The 19729-nt window shown below is 40.1% G+C and overlaps 1 protein-coding gene across 1 annotated transcript in view; it reads right to left on the bottom strand.

Annotated features, from left to right (window-relative positions):
* The window catches only part of LOC137258026 (genetic suppressor element 1-like), an 87362-nt gene that overhangs the window by 12764 nt on the left and 54869 nt on the right, over positions 1 to 19729 (bottom strand). Inside the window, exons 3-5 of the mRNA XM_067795562.1 lie at positions 5019 to 5231; positions 1756 to 1940; positions 1097 to 1257 (exon numbers count right to left, since the gene is read on the bottom strand). Coding sequence (XP_067651663.1) covers positions 1097 to 1257; positions 1756 to 1940; positions 5019 to 5231 — 559 coding nt within the window. The remainder of the gene's footprint in view (positions 1 to 1096; positions 1258 to 1755; positions 1941 to 5018; positions 5232 to 19729) is intronic.

The following is a 19729-nucleotide window of genomic DNA, read 5'->3' as shown; positions in this document are numbered from 1 at the left end:
ATTGTGTTTACTCTTGTTCAACCGACCTGCACATAAAAGCTATTGCCTAATATGTACCACAATGGGGATGTATGACATCACTACTGATGACCAATTTCTTACAAAATGGTGGGTAAACAGGATTCCAGGAGGACTCTTCCCTCGATCCAAGGATTGTTTGTACATGAGATATAAGTAATTAGAATAAATCTGACTATCTGTGCATTGTACATGTTTTTTCATTTTAAGTAAGAGAAGCTACAAACGATAATTACTGTTGGTGTTCTGCGTGATTTGCGTCTGTCATGGCATCACACCCTGCAGACACTTTTGACCATTTCTTTTGAATTATCAAGTCAATGCATTTTATCCATTTTCAATTTTCTATCTCTTGCTACAATGCTCTTTTCATGCATATTCTAAAGGTATTGAGCCATTCAAAACAATGAACAGACGGCTGGATGTTGGAAAATTTCAGTAATTGCTACACAGGGTAAAATCGGAATGTTTCTTTGTTTACATTTGAAACGAACAGTTTTTCGAAAACAGCGTTTGTTCTCACACTCAGTATCTTTCATTTTATTTTATCCATAGAGTTGGTACTTGGGGGATTCACTTAAGCATTTGTTGCAGGTGACTATGACATAAACTTGATGTAATAGGTGTCTCTCCGAAATGTGATTTTCAAAACACTCTAAACACCATCTAATATGGCAGAAAGCACATTTTGGTTCCTGTAAATGTATTTTTGCAAACATCCTAACCGATTCAAGTTCACTGGCAACATTTCAGAATTATCATTAGTGGTGTCATGAAAAATTGATACTTCCATTGTCTGCTAGACTATGCAAAGGGAGATAACTAGGGCCTCGCTTTTTTTCTATCCCTCACACAAAAGAGTCTCGATCTTAGCTAGGATTGGATGGGAAGATAAGGACCGGCTACGATCAGCCTAAGATCCGTTAGTGGAACGGGTGTAACTTCTAGCTAAGCCGACTGTAAATTTGACGTCATTAGCTGAGATCGGTTAGAGGAACGGGACCCTGGTTACTTAGAGTGTAGTGGTTATATAAACCAGATGGTGGAAGTACATCCTCAGCGTGAATCTTTGACATACATTCTTGATGGTGTCTGTCCATGAGGGCCATCCTTCATTGATGAGCGATCATCATCACGAGAGTGAGAAGACAGAGGGCGCTGATCTCGTTCCTGTTTTAACGAGAGCGGCTCATAGATTGAGGAGGATGTACTATGAGCAGATGACACTCGTTCCAGACCCTGAAACATGCAAACTGATCATTATGGCTGAATATTTGTATGCTGTAGCCCAGTACATTAGAAAGCAATTACCAATACTGCGATATATAGGGCAATACGTTGGGAGCTGAAGTAAGTAACGACTGACACTGATTGTACATGCAGATCATAAATGACACATATTGCTCTGACAATTTCCTCAATCTTCTTCACTAAAACATTGTGATGCATCATTTCATGACATGTCCTGTATCTTCTTCAAAGATGATAGAAAACAAGCAAACAAATGTGAGTACAGGTCATATACCCCAACCACGAATCTCAACTTCTGCTGCACACTATTTGATCAAATACTCCATTGATACTTGACACAATATAGTGGTATGGTGTGGTATATATATAGTATCCATGAAACTAAACACAAAAATCACTAAAGGCTGTTGCAATCAATACTGTGAAAACATCACCTGGACCACTAAAAGCAATAGAGTTACCTCCCTTTGATAACGTGGCACTCACCTGTCGACTATCATTCAACACAGATGGGTGTGCTTGGGTGGGTGCTATGGTTACCACCGGTGGGGAAGTAAGAGACTGGGCCTGTGAGGCGTATACAAGGGGTGGTGGTGCACGTTTTGGTGTGGATGAGCGCGGACTGACGCTGGAACTAGGAGGACTAGTGTGCTTGATGCTGGAAGGGTCCTCTGAAATCAACACATGTAGACATTGAGGTAATCTGCACTAGTATTACTACACTCCCAGCTACTGAACATCACATAGTCACAATAAGCTAGTTTTCAACATATAATTAATGATTACTTGGCAAAAATCAGTTACGTTTGCTTAATAAGATGAATTTATAACAAAACTGCCTGAACCTCCATATGTGTCTTTACAATCTGGAAAGTTCAAGAACAGTCACTCACAAACAAACACATATAAGTTTCTATGTTTTACAATGATGGTGGATATGACAATATATGAATGCACACTAAAAAAAATGTTATACATGTATGTCACTGTGTTCTCAGTAATCAGCTGATAGAAATGTCATCGATCATCAGAGATGGTACCAAACAAAAGTGTACTTTCACTAGACTTCAAATACTACTGTCTCTTGAACATCTTTACCATCTGATGAGCTGAGAACACAGTAGGTGATTCTGAAAAACATCATTGTATTTTAAGAGTTGGATCTGATCCCTAAAATACCAAATGCTGTAGCCGTTGTTGGTGGTGGCGACGGTGAAGCCATGCCCTAGCGGCCGTGCCAGAGGGGGCTGGGGGAAATCTGTGAGACAACAATGTCTGGCTGACACATCATGCTAATCAAACAATGCAGGCATGGTTACACTTCAGCCCTAAATAATTAGTACAAACACAAGTGTTCACCTTCATTATGCATGCAATTCAAAAGATGTGCCTCTCAAACACACTGACAAAGAAAGATGAAATACAACATTATCAACAAAAGCAAGTGAGAGATCTCACCAGATGAGGTCACAGAATTCAGATAATTCCACATTATCAATTTCACAGTGAAACATGAGGCAGGATCAACAGGTCTTAAACTGTAGCTACTTAACTGGTGTGCACCACACTGATCAAGTGAGAATGGGTGTAACACATTCATCAACTGAGACTGGTGCGTACCACACTGATCAACTGAGACTGGTGTGTACCACACTGATCAACTGAGACCGGTGTGTACCACACTGATCAACTGAGACTGGTGTGTACCACACTGATCAACTGAGACCGGTGTGTACCACACTGATCAACTGAGACCGGTGTGTACCACACTGATCAACTGAGACTGGTGTGTACCACACTGATCAACTGAGACTGGTGTGTACCACACTGATCAACTGAGACAAGTGTGTACCACACTGATCAACTGAGACTGGTGTGTACCACACTGATCAACTGAGACTGGTGTGTACCACACTGATCAACTGAGACAAGTGTGTACTACACTGATCAACTGAGACAAGTGTGTACCACACAGATCAATTGAGACTGGTGTGAACCACACTGATCAAACGGGCCTGGTGTGCAGTACACTGATCATCTGAGACAGGTGTGCAGCACATTAATCAACTGAATGGGGCATTGGGTAGCTTAGTGGTTAAGTCCCTCGTCATGCAAAAGCCCAGGTTGGATTCCCTACATGGGTACAATGTAGGAAGCCGATTTCCACCGTCCTGTTATGACATTGCTGGAATATATCTAAAAGCGTAAAACCATATATGGTCACTCACTTATCTGCCGAAACCAGTGTGAATCACACTGATCAACTGAGACTGGTGTGCAGCACATGGTAAGGCTACCGAACCATGCTTCTCATGCTTCCATCTACCAAGGATTCAACATAAAATAAACTACACTAAAGCAATGGCAGCATTCCTAAACCTCTCCAAACAGTTTAAACAGGTTAAATCAGAAAGACAGCTTCAACACTTTCGCCATAGTGTATGGAACACATAACACATTGAGAATTGCATGCACAAGACGCAAGAAGATAAGACTACAGATTGCACTTGGTGAGAGAGGGGCATCAGCAACATGCCTGGAGGAACAAATACACTAATATATAGATCTACAGTACTTCCTACAGGAACTTCCCACTAAAAATGTAAATCAAAGAAAAATGTCAAATTTATCAAATTTCCGATATTCCTTCCAAAAAAAATATAAAATGAATTATATATCAGGAGAAAGATGAAGCACAAGAAGATACTGTTGAATGTTTAAACTTTTGGAACTTCTGTTCCCTCAAGAAAGTACAGAAAGACTTGCTGCACTCATTACATCAGGGAATCACGGTGGCTTGTCACCCAAATATCCAGGCTTGACTAACAAGCAAAACATCAACATGGTCATAGTAACCACTGAAAACTATGCTCCAACACAACAACCAGTCATTCCTCACACCATGAGGTCAAGACGGACATTTCTCTCAGTACTGGGGACAAATGTACTGGGTTAGGGTAACTCCAGCATACAGGTGTACAGTACCTCCAGGACACAGGCAGACATGTACAGGGTTAGGGTACCTCCAAGATACAGGGAGATGTACAGGGTTAGGGTACCTCAAGGATACAGGGAGACGTACAGGATTAGGGTACCTCCAGGATATAGGGCGACATGCACAGGGTTAGGGTACCTCCAGGATACAGGGAGACATGTACAGAGTTAGGGTACCTCCAGGATATAGTTAGAAATGTACAGGGTTGGGGTACCTCCAGGATACAGGGAGACATGTACTGTGTTAGGGTACTTCCAGGATAGATGGAGACATGTACTGGGTTGGGGTACCTCCAGAACACAGTTTAGACATGTACTGGATTTTTGATATCTCCAACAGACAGTGGAACTATGTGCTGGGTTAGGATAACGCCATCATACAGGGAGACATGTACTGGTTTAGGGTACCTGCAGGATACAGGGAGACATGTACTGTGTAAGGGTACCTCCTTGAGACAGTGGAGACAGGCGCTGGGTTGGGATACGCCCAGTCTACCAGACAGGTTCCAAGTAAGGGTACCTCCACCATGCCAGCAAGACACGAGGTGACATGTGGGTCAGTATGAGGGTACATTCCTATATATGGGGCCATCCACCAAACGAGGAAGATGCTCTGATATAAGGATTTCTACAATACTAGGGGTACATGCTTACATACTAGAGAGACACTAACTGGGCTAACTCAGTGTGTATTTGTTCCTTCATTTGCCTGCAGCCCTGACAAGGCACCACAGAGAAGAGATATCTTGTATTACCTGGGTCCTTAGCTTGGTGAGCAAGTTTCCGAAGAGCTGCAGCAAAACTGGATGTTCTCGTGGCACTGAGGGCAGCATCGCCACTGACAGAGTTGAGTCCATTGCTGGGTGACACCTGGTTGAGAGGGGGAACTGTGGCAGTGTTGCGTGCTACCTTGCTACCTGACGGACTCAGCATATTCAAGGGTGGCGGCTTGGAGCCCTGGGGTAGTCCTGAAATATGCAACATTGAAAATGAAGAACTTCAAACAGACTTCAGACTAATGTTGCCAGTGTGATCAGAGTGATCAGCAGTAACAGAACTGTTTTCATCTGGCCAGGAAATATAGAAATATTTTAATACGTCAACATGTGAGTAAAGATGCCAACCTTAAAATTTACTGACAGTGGAGTCTTGCCAGTCTTGTATTTTTTTAACTTCATTGTCAAGAACATGCAATATTCACAATCAAAACATAAAACATCACATGGTAAGCTTCTAAACGTTTTTATCATTGACTCAAAAAATTCACGAGTGATTTAAAAAATTGTATACCACAAAAAAATTCACAATTTCTTTAAAAATATCAATTTTCTAAAGACAATTCAGAGATCAGATTTTGCATTTTATAAATTGGATAAACTCTTCCAAATCTGAGTGGTTGGCATCTCTGTGTGAGTGACGTCTGCAAGTGAGATGGAGCATCACATTGAGGACATGATCTTACAAAGGACAGAAGACAAGCAAATGACCTGCCTTTGCAGTGGAAGGATTGATTTTTCAAAACATGTTCAGCATTGACTTTATCTGTTCCAATTAAGCAGCTTGAAATAGGATCTAAAGAGATCTAGTAGAGCCCTCACCCTTCAGAGATATAGACCACAATCACACACAACAGTATATGCATGACAACTAACCTACATATCATTAACAACTGATCCTTCCCCTTCCCTTCATCAGGTGCATCATACAAGCTGAAGACATGTTCCACAGACTTGGGAGTGTACACTTCTGGTGTTCTTCCCAATACTGACATTAAATATGAATGTAGCAGAGCAGATCTTTGTCGAAAATCAAAAGCCAGAAAACAACGAACGTATGATAATATATTATACATCATCTTGCCTCAAGCCCTGCTAGCTCAATGTCATTGTGAAAACATTATCTTTTTCAAGCAGAAATAGAATTGACAAAGGTAATAAGAAAGTTTTAAAATCTGCAAGACATGATAATCAACAGCCTTTGAAATTACTGGACGTTCTAACTTGGTACTGGGCAAAGACTGGAAACACTGACTAATACAGTGTCATAACATCCAAGTATACTGTTTGTCTCCCTCTATTATAGGGCCATAACACCCAAGTATACTGTTCGGCTCCCCCTCATACAGGGCCATAACACCCAAGTATACTGTTTGGCTCCCTCTTATACAGGGTCATAACATCCAAGTATACTGTTTGGCTTCCTTGAATACGGGGTCATAACACCCATGTTCACTGTTTGGCTTCCTCGAATACAGGGTCATAATACTTATGTACACTGGCTTCCCTGAATACATAACACCATGTACACTGTTTAGCTCACACTAACAGTGTCGTAACACCCATTTATATCGGTTAGCATGATAAAAATTATGTAAAACAATTGATACATAAGCTCTTTTGAAAGGCAGATTCAAGTATTGCATGTTTCTTGATGAAAGAAATGTACATTCATTCAATGAGCCATCGTTTCTGCATCTTTTGATTTCATGATATCATTTTCTTAAGCGGGTGAGCTCATTACAATCTAGTGGGGTTTTAGGCATTAGCAGTGCAGAAGTGAGAAGTGGAAGAATCCATCTGTTGGGATCAAAAGGGAATAAGATTCTAAACAGCTCTCAGGACTGCATAATTCTGACGGTCTTCAAACATGTTGATTGGAAAAGCAAATGTTAAAAACCGCTCTCTGCCTGCACTAGACAAGCTGAGATTGGCCACAGTATCTCCACCTTTTTAAGAAATGTTCTCTCATAATCAAGATGGATTTTATGAAAGTTTTAAGTATTTACAAGTAACTTTTAACGTTGAACAATGAGGTCTTGCTTTCCAATGGAACAAGTACTCTTGGAAACAATTAAATTATCAGTGTGAGAATACCCAAGATTTCTACAGTCTATTCATTCCATGAAGAGAATTAACACTGTTTAAGAATTGAGCAATGCATAATATCAACAAAGATTCCACTGAAATCTAACACTCTGCAGTAAGGTATGCAAATGGCATGGTCCAAACTGGCACGATATAACAAGGAGATGGGGGAAGACATATTATGACATGGAAATGGGGAACGTGTGGATAACTTAGAGATGAAGGTGTGGATATAACTTGGCATGAGGAAGACATGGACGTAATATGGAGATGATGAAGGTTTGGATATAACATGGAGATGAGGAAAGTGTGGATATAACATGGAAGTAAGAGGTGTGGATGTAAGATGGAGGCAGTGAAGATGTGGATATAACATGGATATGAGGAAGACGTGGACATGACATGGAGATAAGAGATGTGGATATAAACTAGAGATGGGTGAAAGTGTGGATATACCATGGAGACAAGAGGTGTAATATAACACGTAAATGAAGAAAGGTGCGGGTATAACATGGAAATGGGTAAGACAAGGATATACCATGGAGACAGGAGGTGTAATATAACACGTAAATGAAGAAAGGTGCGGGTATAACATGGAAATGGGTAAGACAAGGATATACCATGGAGACAGGAGGTGTAATATAACACGTAAATGAAGAAAGGTGCGGGTATAACATGGAAATGGGTAAGACAAGGATATACCATGGAGACAAGAGGTGTAATATAACACGTAAATGAAGAAAGGTGCGGGTATAACATGGAAATGGGTAAGACAAGGATATACCATGGAGACGGGGAAGACATGGTCATAATATGGAGATGATGGTGTGGATATCACATGGAGATTAAGCGGTGTGGATATCACATGGAGATAAGAGGTGTGGATATCACATGGAGATAAGAGGTGTGGATATAACATGGAGATAAGGAAGGTGTGGATACAATATGGAGAATGAACAAGGTCATATATCAAGCCTGAACTACGAACCACTAATTCGTTGTTGTTTTTCTAACACAAAAATTTACACTGCTACAGTTTACCTCCCAGTCTTAACAATAGCTGTGTGAAAGACGAAATTTGCTAATACTTTAAGTCTGTGAACTATTACATGTGTTTTTTATGAAAGGCTGCAGTTTAATTTGGCAGCCTGCACACATCCAAATGACAAACCCCCATTTAATGAAGATATTAAAGCCCATCACCTCCTGTCCCACCTGCTCCCGACACTGACATATGCTACGTCCCTTGTACTGAAATTAACCACATTAACAAGCTTGCCACTGAAATATTCAGGCCTTATCTTTATGGTGTACTTACATTACATACAGAATTACTAGTGGTTCCTATCCAATGTCAGAATTAGCAGCATTAGGACATACCAACAGCATGTCAATATTTGTTGTGTACCCATGCAATAGGTTACGCTCTGCTGCTGTAAGCTCAAACACAATATGTCAAACACGAGAATCAGCTTCAGGGTCTCAACATGCCTTTAATGAGCTTGTGTCAAGGGACACACAGACTACAATTTGCTGCTTCAAAATGTGCCCTGTGCATGCTTTGTAGAATGCATGTGATCCTTGTGTGCTGTGTAGAATGCATGTGACCCTTGTGTGCTGTGTTGAATATGGCCTACCACACAAACAGTGAACACATCATCAAAACAGAACTCATATACACTAAAAGTGAACAAAATCACTAAAATAAGAGAATAAACTTCCTCAATGCAACAATACCATCTAAAACCGAAGCAAATGCGCTGCACAATGTGGTACCTAGTTCAACTGAACAAGTTTTGTACTTTGATGTCGATAAGGTATCGTGCTACTGTTTCTCTTCAGTTTTGTAAATAAAGTATTCATTGCGTCACATTCAACGTTAATATATTTTGGTGGTTTAAAACATTGATCACTATCTGTGAATTGCATATTTAAGTTTCACTTAGACTTTAACCATAAAATTTATTTATTTATTGTTAAATCATGTAAAAATAGTTGGATGTATGAAATACTTTGAAAAACTCGGAAATGATATAATTGTAGAATGATAAGATTTTTCTGATATGCAATTCTCAGTTGAAATTATGAGCAAGTTCATGTTTCCATCTCTCATAAGAATGCAGTGTTGCCTGATTTTTAAATTCTTTTTACATTGAAATGTACTCAAACATTGAAATTTTCAAAACAAACCCTTTTTGGTCGAACGAGGGACCAAACTGCAGAATCGCAAGCCTGACACTGAGAAGTATGAAGTTTAAAGTTTAATACAATAGGGGGTTGATGTGCTACATCCCGATATCTCTATTATCTATTAGACTCATGGTGATGAATAACATTAATGAGGAAAGCCTTTGGCACCATTTTTGTACTTCTTTTTTGCTCACTTCTGGGTGATGCCCACAACACACGTTACAACCATGACAACAGTGAGTAAGCAGTCGCTGAAAATACTGTTTCGGGCAATATTCAAGGATGTTATCTTGCGGAAATATTAGCTAATGGAGACCATGTCAACAGACAAAGTGTATATACCACAGGTATACTACAACTGTGTTATATGAAGATATTTGGTTGTGGAGCGATTTGTGTCAGTGAACTGAATATTTTGTAAGTCCTTCCCGATTCATAAGTAGTAGCCGTTGTCTGATTGGCTAAATCTATTTAACCATCTCGTGTTTGATTTGACAATGATAGGTCACTCAAGGGTTGCCTGATGGGACCTTCCACTAGGGTCTGTTAGACTCAGTGGTGGAGTGTAACAAATAACACTGAGACTAAGTTTACTTAGACTGTGCCTTACATTGCACAAAATTGTAGGTACACATTAAGCAATCATGATCGATCAAAGATATTATGATCCATTCCCTGATTACTATTTACTACCAATGAAACTGATTAATCGGAACACCATTACGATACACTACTTATTGTTGAAAGTAGAAGATTCTGACTACATAGAGAACCAAGATGTGACCATACGCCACCCACTGTTGACAGCTGAAGATTCTGATCACATACAGAACCAAAAGTAATGATGCGCCAGTCACTGTTGACAGCAGAAGATTCTTATCAAATAGAGAACCAGGGTGTGAGCATACGCTACTCACTGTTGACAGAAGGTTCTGGTCTGATAGAGGACCTGGGTGACCTACCTTGGAGGTGATGTACAAGGTGTATGAAACAGTGAGTGTACATCCTGCTGTGCAAGGTGACATTGTCTGTGTCACAGGTTATCTACTTCCTCAAGAGTATTGTCTGCCAGTCAAAATGAAACATGATCACTTGAGGTCATCATGACCTGAAATGATAAAGACTCATAACTTTTTCTTCAGTCCAGCATGTGCTGTTAACAGGCTGTGACTACAACAGTAAATACACACATCAAGTCTTACCACTCATGGTAATCATCTTGATTGTGAAGCCTCCCCCTTCTGATCCCCGAACAGACAACATCTTGACAAGTACTGAAATGTATTGACACAGGACACAGAATAGTGGGACATGATACAGCCAACACAGTTGTTGAAATTGACCTTCCATAGATCAAATGTTGCCCTGGAAGAATGCCTGTCTTAGCAGGTATAGCAGTAAACGAAGCCAGGTCCTGACCTACTTGTATTTACAACTAGCTAAAGAGCTTCCAATCCATTGATTCCACCAGCAGTGCTTACAAATGACCCACAGTCTCCTTCTCCTCCCTGGACAATACCGGGCACTCACTCAAACTTTATTGGCCAGTCAATTGCATGGATGGGTCAATATCATGGAGTTCTGACTGCTAACTACACTCCTGTGTTTTCTCACACCTCATTTCACTAATTCGCTTTACAGAGCAGCACACAATTTGTGGATTCATGTGCTGTATTCTGGGTCACAACATGTGAGTGATTAGGCAGAGTAGGCCAGCTCTCCCTGCCTGACTGACCCTGGTTAAGTATCTGGCGTGTGCCTCCATTCCTGAATGTCTGGTGCTGTAGTGCTGAGGACAATTACATACAGCCACAGGTTCACCACTTACACATGTGTTTGCATCTGTTCTCTTTCTCGAAAAACATCACTTACATAAGCCACACTGGATACAAGCTTTTCATCTTCCTAAAGTCAACCCTTTACTTCTTCCAAGAATGACAGCTGATCAGTGTAAAGTCATCATAAACCTTTTGCTTTCAAAACTGATTTGAAAATCCATAAACATCTTCATTCATTTGTGAAACAAAATAGTCATCAAAATAATTAACAAGAGTAAACATTTTACAAAATGAGCATATGAATATTTTGGTGATGTTCCTTTCAATTTCTGTCTGACATCACCTAGGCCTTAGAACATACTACAATACTGGATTCATAAGGTATCATCCATGAACTAATCCAGCAGTACCTGGCTCACAACATATCATCCATGAACTATAATATACAACATTACCAGGCTCATGACATGTGTCAACCATACTCTGTAACATCCAGCATTATCGGGTTCATGACATGTGCCAACCATACTCTGTAACATCCAGCATTATCGGGTTCATGACATGTGCCAACCATACTCTGTAACATCCAGCATTATCGGGTTCATGACATGTGCCAACCATACTCTGTAACATCCAGCATTATCGGGTTCATGACATGTGCCAACCATACTCTGTAACATCCAGCATTATCGGGTTCATGACATGTGCCAACCATACTCTGTAACATCCAGCATTATCGGGTTCATGACAAGGGCTCAGACAGTTCCAAAAATGACATTCGTCCTCCAACATGACCTCTGATAGCAGTGTTGGCCCCATATGACCTCAAAATGTTTCATGATGAAAGTAGTTTACCCCCTACATCAACTATGTTACATGAAGGCAGCAGTTTACCCAACATGTCAACTATGTTACATGATGATAGCAGTTTGCCCAAAATGTCAACATAGTTATATGATAGCAGTAGTTTACTCAACATGTCAACAATGTTACATGATGAAAGCAGTTTGCCCAAAATGTCAACAAAAGTACATGATGACAGCAGTTTACCCAACACATCAACAATGTTACATGATGACTCTAGCTTACCCAACATGTTAATAATGTTACATGACGACAGTAGTTTACTCAACATGTCAACAATGTTACATACTTGCAGGAGTTTACCTAACACATCAACAATGTCACATAAAGGCAGTGGTTATCTCCATATGTCAACATGATGGAAGAAGTTCACATCAACAATGTTACAGATGACAGTAGTTTACCCAACATGTTACAGATGACAGTAGTTTACTCAACATGTCAACAATGTTACATACTTGCAGGAGTTTACCTAACACATCAACAATGTCACATAAAGGCAGTGGTTACCTCCATATGTCAACATGATGGAAGAAGTTCACATCAACAATGTTACAGATGACAGTAGTTTACCCAACATGTTACAGATGACAGTAGTTTACTCAACATGTCAACAATGTTACATACTTGCAGGAGTTTACCTAACACATCAACAATGTCACATAAAGGCAGTGGTTATCTCCATATGTCAACATGATGGAAGAAGTTCACATCAACAATGTTACAGATGACAGTAGTTTACCCAACATGTTACAGATGACAGTAGTTTACCCAACATGTCAACAATGTTACATACTTGCAGGAGTTTACCTAACACATCAACAATGTCACATAAAGGCAGTGGTTATCTCCATATGTCAACATGATGGAAGAAGTTTACATCAACAATGTTACAGATGACAGTAGTTTACCCAACATGTTACAGATGACAGTAGTTTACCCAACATGTCAACAATGTTACATACTTGCAGGAGTTTACCTAACACATCAACAATGTCACATAAAGGCAGTGGTTATCTCCATATGTCAACATGATGGAAGAAGTTCACATCAACAATGTTACAGATGACAGTAGTTTACCCAACATGTTACAGATGACAGTAGTTTACTCAACATGTCAACAATGTCACATGAGGGATAAAGTTTACCCAACATGTCAACAATGTTACATGATGGCAGCAGTTTACCCAAAACGTCAACAATGTTAAATGAGGGATACAGTTTACCCAACATGTCAACAATGTTACATGATGGCAGCAGTTTACCCAACACGTCAACAATGTTAAATGAGGGCAGCAGTTTACCCAACACGTCAACAATGTTACATGATGGAGGTAGTTAATGCCACATGTAAAAAAGTTCAATGATGAAAATGTGTCCCTAACGGGGCAACAATATTTCAAAATAACATCAGTGTTCCAAAGATGGCAATAACACTATTCCAAGGATACTTGTTTCAAAGATGACAACAGTACTATCCAAAGGACAACAGTACTCCAAAAAAAGATGGAATTCTCAAGAAAACAGTGCTTCCAAAATAACAATTTTCAAAAACTGACAAGAATCTACACTGTGACAAATTGCCAACAGTCATCCTATACTGACCCATGTGACCATACCATGTGATCGCCCAGCTATTTACAGTATCACAAAGACATACAGGGTCAGTCAGACTAATTCCTTCTAATACTGCAGACACCACCCTGGCTGCTCGTACTCTACAAATCTTGCTCTCCGCCCCCAATCCACAAAGTCATGCCCAGCTCAATGGTGATGAGTCCTACTACCCTGACTTACCCTGGGGGGTCCTGCCGTGTAAACACAAGCCCTTTGGCTCCTCTACAAACTGACATCAAATTGCTGTAGTGGTCGTGACAACTGACTCTGCTAGCTGTCCATGATGCAGTTTTAAACCTCCAAGCGAAGTGTAAAGGAATTGTTATGTAGGCGTCCCCACAAAGAACTCAGCACACAAAGAGTGAATGGAAAAGCAGATGGCTGCAACCCTAAAGGGTAATCACTACTGGGGCATTCCATTCCCCAGTCCCAAGGGGGGGAAGGGTTGCAGGAGGTGACCTGAAGCAAGGGCTTGACAGCAATAGGAAGGGCCACTGACCCATAACAGATCAAGTAGCTAAGTTTCCTCATTGAGAGCTTGGCTTGCCATTCAAACCAACTCTAGTGTAAACAACACCCTATTGATGTTGAAATAATCATTACCTCAACACTACTCAACCTGTCATTATTTCAACTCATAGTATATTTGCTTTCTGCCAAAGTGAATGGGTGAAAGGTCTGAGGGAAGCCTGAAAACATATCTCTCCACTGAGAATGTGTCAGTAACCTTCCTAGATGTGATCAACTGCCTGCAACCCTTCCTACACCAGTAGTTGTGCAGGGTATTGGAGTGTGTAAACCTGGTATCTAATCTGTTGTAGCCACATATACATACTTCCTTCTGCCCTGAGAGGGACAACCAGTAACATCTGGTATGTACCTGAGAGAGGCTACCAGCAACAACTACAGAAGGTTTTAGGTATGTGCGCTGAGAGAGACAACAATTAATATTTAGTCTTTAGTCATTAATATGTACCCTGAAAGGGACTACCATTGACACCTACGTTTTAGATATGTACCCTGAGTGGGACTACCATTCACACTTCAACCAGATTATCTAGCCATGAAGTCGTCACCAGATGAAAATAGGTTCACCTTACATGAACTATGGCACATCTAAGTATACCTGCCAGTCTCCCTTGATAGCTGTCAACAATGACCACATTCATTGATATCAGCTACCACAGCATACTGTGTACAACAACATAAGGACCCATGCCCTACTACCACAGCATACAGTGTACAACTGCACAAGGCACCCATGCCTAAGCCTATCTACCACAGCATACTGAGCACAATACAAGGCACCCAAGCTTAACTACCACAGCATGTGTACAACACAAGGACCCAAACCCTACTACCACAGCATACTGTGTACAACACCACAAGGCACCCATACAATACTACCACAGCATACTTTGGTTATTCAGTAACCATAATGAGACAGTTGTTCTCAAAACCCATTATAAATACTTAAATATCACAAGCAATCCAGAGGAAATTCAATTAACAGTTTTTAAACAATAAATGTGCCCAGTCTCTAGGGAGATGAAATCCTCTTTTTTTTCAATGTTTCAAAGGAACGAAAAAGGTTAATCACTACCTCGCAGACAAGCTTGAAATCAACTTGGAATTGATCACATTCTGGTGGTAGGATCATTCTACAGCAGTGAAACTACAAATATCAATGCAGATTATGTTGCAAATAGACTACATTGTATGTACTTATGTGCCACCACTCCGGTCCAAATGTGAAGATATGTTCAAGCTTTCATTAAGTGATTCCCCAACATCAAATGACAAATTAAGAATCTACAGATTGGTCAAATCATCCATGAATCTTGAGAATTATCTGTCTCATTTTAAAAACAAAGCTTACTAGTCACATTTTTCAAAACTACGGTTAAGCAATCATAAACTCAAAACTGAAACTGGAAGATATACAACAGCTGCAAGCCCATATGAACGTTGTGTCAGTGAAACGTACAGTCTTAGAAGATGAACAACACTATATAATATCTTGTACCAAGTATAGGAGTCACTTCTACAAACACTGCTTTTTCAAAATAACAAATTTGCTACACTTTTAAGAAAAGAACAATTTTTTTCAACAGAAATCCCGAAACTATTTCTAAAATATGTCATGATATTTACAATTTAAAATGAATGCTGTGTATTGGCTACTATTGCTTCCATGTGATTAAACTGCATTTGATAAATTCTTACAATGTACATCATTTATGTATCTATATTTCTATGTTTGTAATGCCTGCGTCCATATTTGTAGTTTATAGAATATTGATACTGTTTCTTGATAGAATGCTATGCAATAAATATATTATCATATCTTATCTTTCTACTAATACTTCCACACAGATAATTTCACAAAATAATAATCCAGTTCCTTCCACTCCTTCAAATTCTGACTGCTGCAAAATGCATCACAAAGTGCTCATCATAAATCCTACTTTCAAATAAACTCAGGAGGTACGAAATGCAGGCCTGGATATCTGGTCTGAGCTGGGAATGACATGTGCAAACCATGTGGGATGTATGTTTACTAAACAATCATGTTGGCATTTCCGACTTTGGAGCACTGGGAATGTATAAGCTGCTTATCAGGGTCATTATAAACATGTATTTTGGGAGTAATGGAAGTGTGAAAGGTGGCTGGCACAGAGTGGGTGGGAGCATATTGGCAGTGGTGACACAGTGGGGGCATGTTGGCAGTGGTGGCACAGAATAGATGGGCACATGTTGGCAGTGGTGCACAGAGTACGTGGGAGCATGTCAGCAGTGGTGGCACAGAATAGATGGGCTCATGTTGCCAGTGGTGGCACAGAGTACGTGGCAGCATGTTGGCAGTGGTGGCACAGAGTGGGAGCATGTTGGCAGTGGTGGTTCAGAGTGGTTGGGAGCATGTTGGCAGTGTTGGCAGGGAGTGTGGGGTGCATGTTAGCAGTGGTGGTACAAGAATATATATCGATATTAGCTAATTATAGTCTCAACACAAGATAGGTGAGTGAGTGATTATGGGTTAAGTCCGCATATGTAACTGTAAATGGCCACTCATTCACTCACTGTCCAGGCTACTTTTCCCATTGGAAAGAGCTAGTCATGATGATCAATGACTGTACCGAATGAGGTAATAATCTGTTTAGTATTATGGCGTTACAATGGCCATTACTTGCAGTAACTTGACATCAATCTTACCCAGTGACATCCGCTCTTAAAATCAATGTGTCATGAGAGCAGCACCGGGGTTGTACACCTCCTCATTGCCAATATCTCAGCCACCATACTGAAGCTATTACTCCTCACCAGCACTCTCTCTGTTAGGAAACACTGAGATAAGCGAGCCTATGTCTTTCTTTTCTCAATCATCATGTACGCAAAATGGGGAAAGGAACAAGTTTGCATAAACTTTGTTGCAGCTGTGTCAAATAACTTGCTGCCAACTTTCATCACCCGACAACACAGCCCCTTGTACTTACTTGTCTGCCAAAGCAACCATCATGTTTCTAAGTTCCATGTTGCAGACACATCTTTCATAAAATACTGGTACACTTAAATGATATTTTGCATGTATTAGTTTCATGGTAATGCAATCAGCTCCAAATAAATGACACTTGTAACTACTTTCCTAAGTGGGCAAGTATCCAAGGCTTTAAGAGCTTTTAGCAGTAGTATCCCATTCATAATGTGTGATTCCAAAAACATATCCTCTTTAAAACAAGATCAGATTCCACAGACTTGTGAAAACAGATACTTTGCAGTAGCAGCAGCACATCATTCAAACCCTCTGCTCTGTCCCTGATGCCAGGAATCTAATGATGTTGTATGTTGGCTGTGTAGTGTGTTCTCTGTGACCCTGACCTTTAACCTCAGGGTCAGCAGCAGGAAATGTCAGCTGGTACCTACAGTAATAAACGCGGTGATGCAACAAGCAGGTTCTCAACGCCCCTTCTTCTTCCACATATGCTACAGGCACACATGGGGAAGATGCACAACAACCTGGTGAGCAGATGATGCCAATGGAGTAATAATCTAAACAACACTGGAAAGAAAGCGAGGTAAAGACCTGCTAAAAATAATTCAGTTCTTAGCTTGTCATTGCTTTTAGAAAAGATTCTTGAAGAAGAACCAGACTTTGCACTTTGTGTCATTAAGATCGACCAGGGTATGTTCAAATGCTGAGCTCCTTGTTACATTAGTACATATTGAGGAAGAGGACCACCAGACCCTCAATGACTACCCAAGACTCATATATACAGTATACTGCACATCAACCCATGTAACTAAATCTCAGCCTATGTTACTGCATCTCAACCCATGGCATGTCACTGCATCTTAACCCATGTCACTGGATGTCAACCAACAGCATGCCACTGATCACAAACCATGTTATTGCATCTCAACACATGGCATGTCTCTGCATTGCAAACCATGTCATTGCATCTCAAACCATTCACTGCATCTAAACAACATGTCATGCCACTTCATCTAAACCCATGTCGTGTCAATGCATCTAAACCCATGTCGTGTCACTGCATCTCAACCCATGTCATGTCACTGCATCTCAACCCATGTTGTGTCACTACATCTCAACCCATGGCATATCACCCCATGCCAGTTGCTGTCTTATCTTGAGTACAGACAGCACTTTTGTTTAAAATATAAACATTACAGTGAAATGAAAATCGTTTGTAACTGCACAGTCTTTACTGAGATTTGAATATACAATTCAGATATGTACAAACACATGAGTTAACAAAGAGGCTGTAACATTTGTTTGATGGGCATTCTAGCAGCTATTCACATACATGGTATGTGACTTTACCCTTACATCAATTAATTCTCATCGCCATATGTAAATATTTAGTTTCAAGAATATCCAGATAATTAGTGAATAAAATGAAAATGACAGGAGGACACTCCTACCAAATATGACTTCACTAAATGTCAACTAGGATAAGCAGTAAGTCAATAATAGCTGCATTTATGTTCATTTCACTTTCATATTCAGCACCTCTGACTTGTGGTGTCGTTGCACACTCAGAAAACAGACATTTGTCTGGCCTGTCTTTATGTCCACATAATTCACAAACATAGATGCCACTTCAAGCAGGAGAAAAACGTTCGAGTAACAGTGAGATATGCAGATTCTGCAGGACATGACCCAACCATTGTCAAATGAAGGTAAATTTGTGCGTTTGTCTGCTTGTATAGGTGGGTATGTTCTTATATACATATAAATAATAAACACATCAATCAGCCAGGGGAAGACTATTTCATGCAGTGTGAATAACCAATGTTCCAGTATAATGACCTCTATAAACCAATGGGGGAGTATTCTGTGTACAGAGAATAACTAACGTCCCAGAGTAATGACCTCAATAAACCAATGAGCCACTATTTCTTATATCTGATGACAACAAAAGTCAAATTGATATTTCCTGAACTGGTGTTAGTTGACAATGGAATTTGGGTATATGTATGTCACATAACTCACAGCCTTTAGACGTTCTTGTCAAAAGACACTATGTAAATAGCTGTGACAGGCAAGTGGTTATCTCAATGACAATATTCTCTCTACAACCATATAAACAGTACCCATCATGAACACCTTGCAGGGGCACCAATGCTTACATCAGTGTTCTACATGTATGTTCTCCTGAAGTTTCGAGCTTTATACAATTGTTATGTCCTCTATGAATGAATTACCTTCCAACAAATTGACTGGAAAAAGTGAATAGCTCCATTGTGTTGCCTGTCTGTTACCACTGTTTGTATTTTAAATTCCTCAATCTTCTTTTCAGTTCCTCATATCCCAATTTGTCAGTCGTCAAGACAAGGGTAAAATGAAAAAAAATCCCATATTATTAAAAACAAGAAGACACATCAATATCCCCTGCATTGACTCCAAAATCAGTCGAAATCAAACTTGTTGCCATGGGAACACCAAATATATTTTATACAAAATTAAAAAACTATCAAAAGGCACCAGTACACCAGTAGACCAATCAGTGTCAAGTTTGGTGAAGAAATAGTGAATGGTTTTAGAGTTCTGCTCCATAAAAGATAAATGTGCACAGACAGAAGCATGTGTAGCGGAGGGATAACAAGTGTTCTGCTAAGTAGCCAACTACGCCC

Source organism: Haliotis asinina, chromosome 12 (genome assembly GCF_037392515.1).
Source record: "Haliotis asinina isolate JCU_RB_2024 chromosome 12, JCU_Hal_asi_v2, whole genome shotgun sequence".
In the NCBI taxonomy this organism is placed as follows: Eukaryota; Metazoa; Mollusca; class Gastropoda; order Lepetellida; family Haliotidae; genus Haliotis; species Haliotis asinina.
The sequence above is the reverse complement of the archived record's forward strand: the minus strand, read 5'-3'. Positions and strand labels throughout refer to the sequence as shown.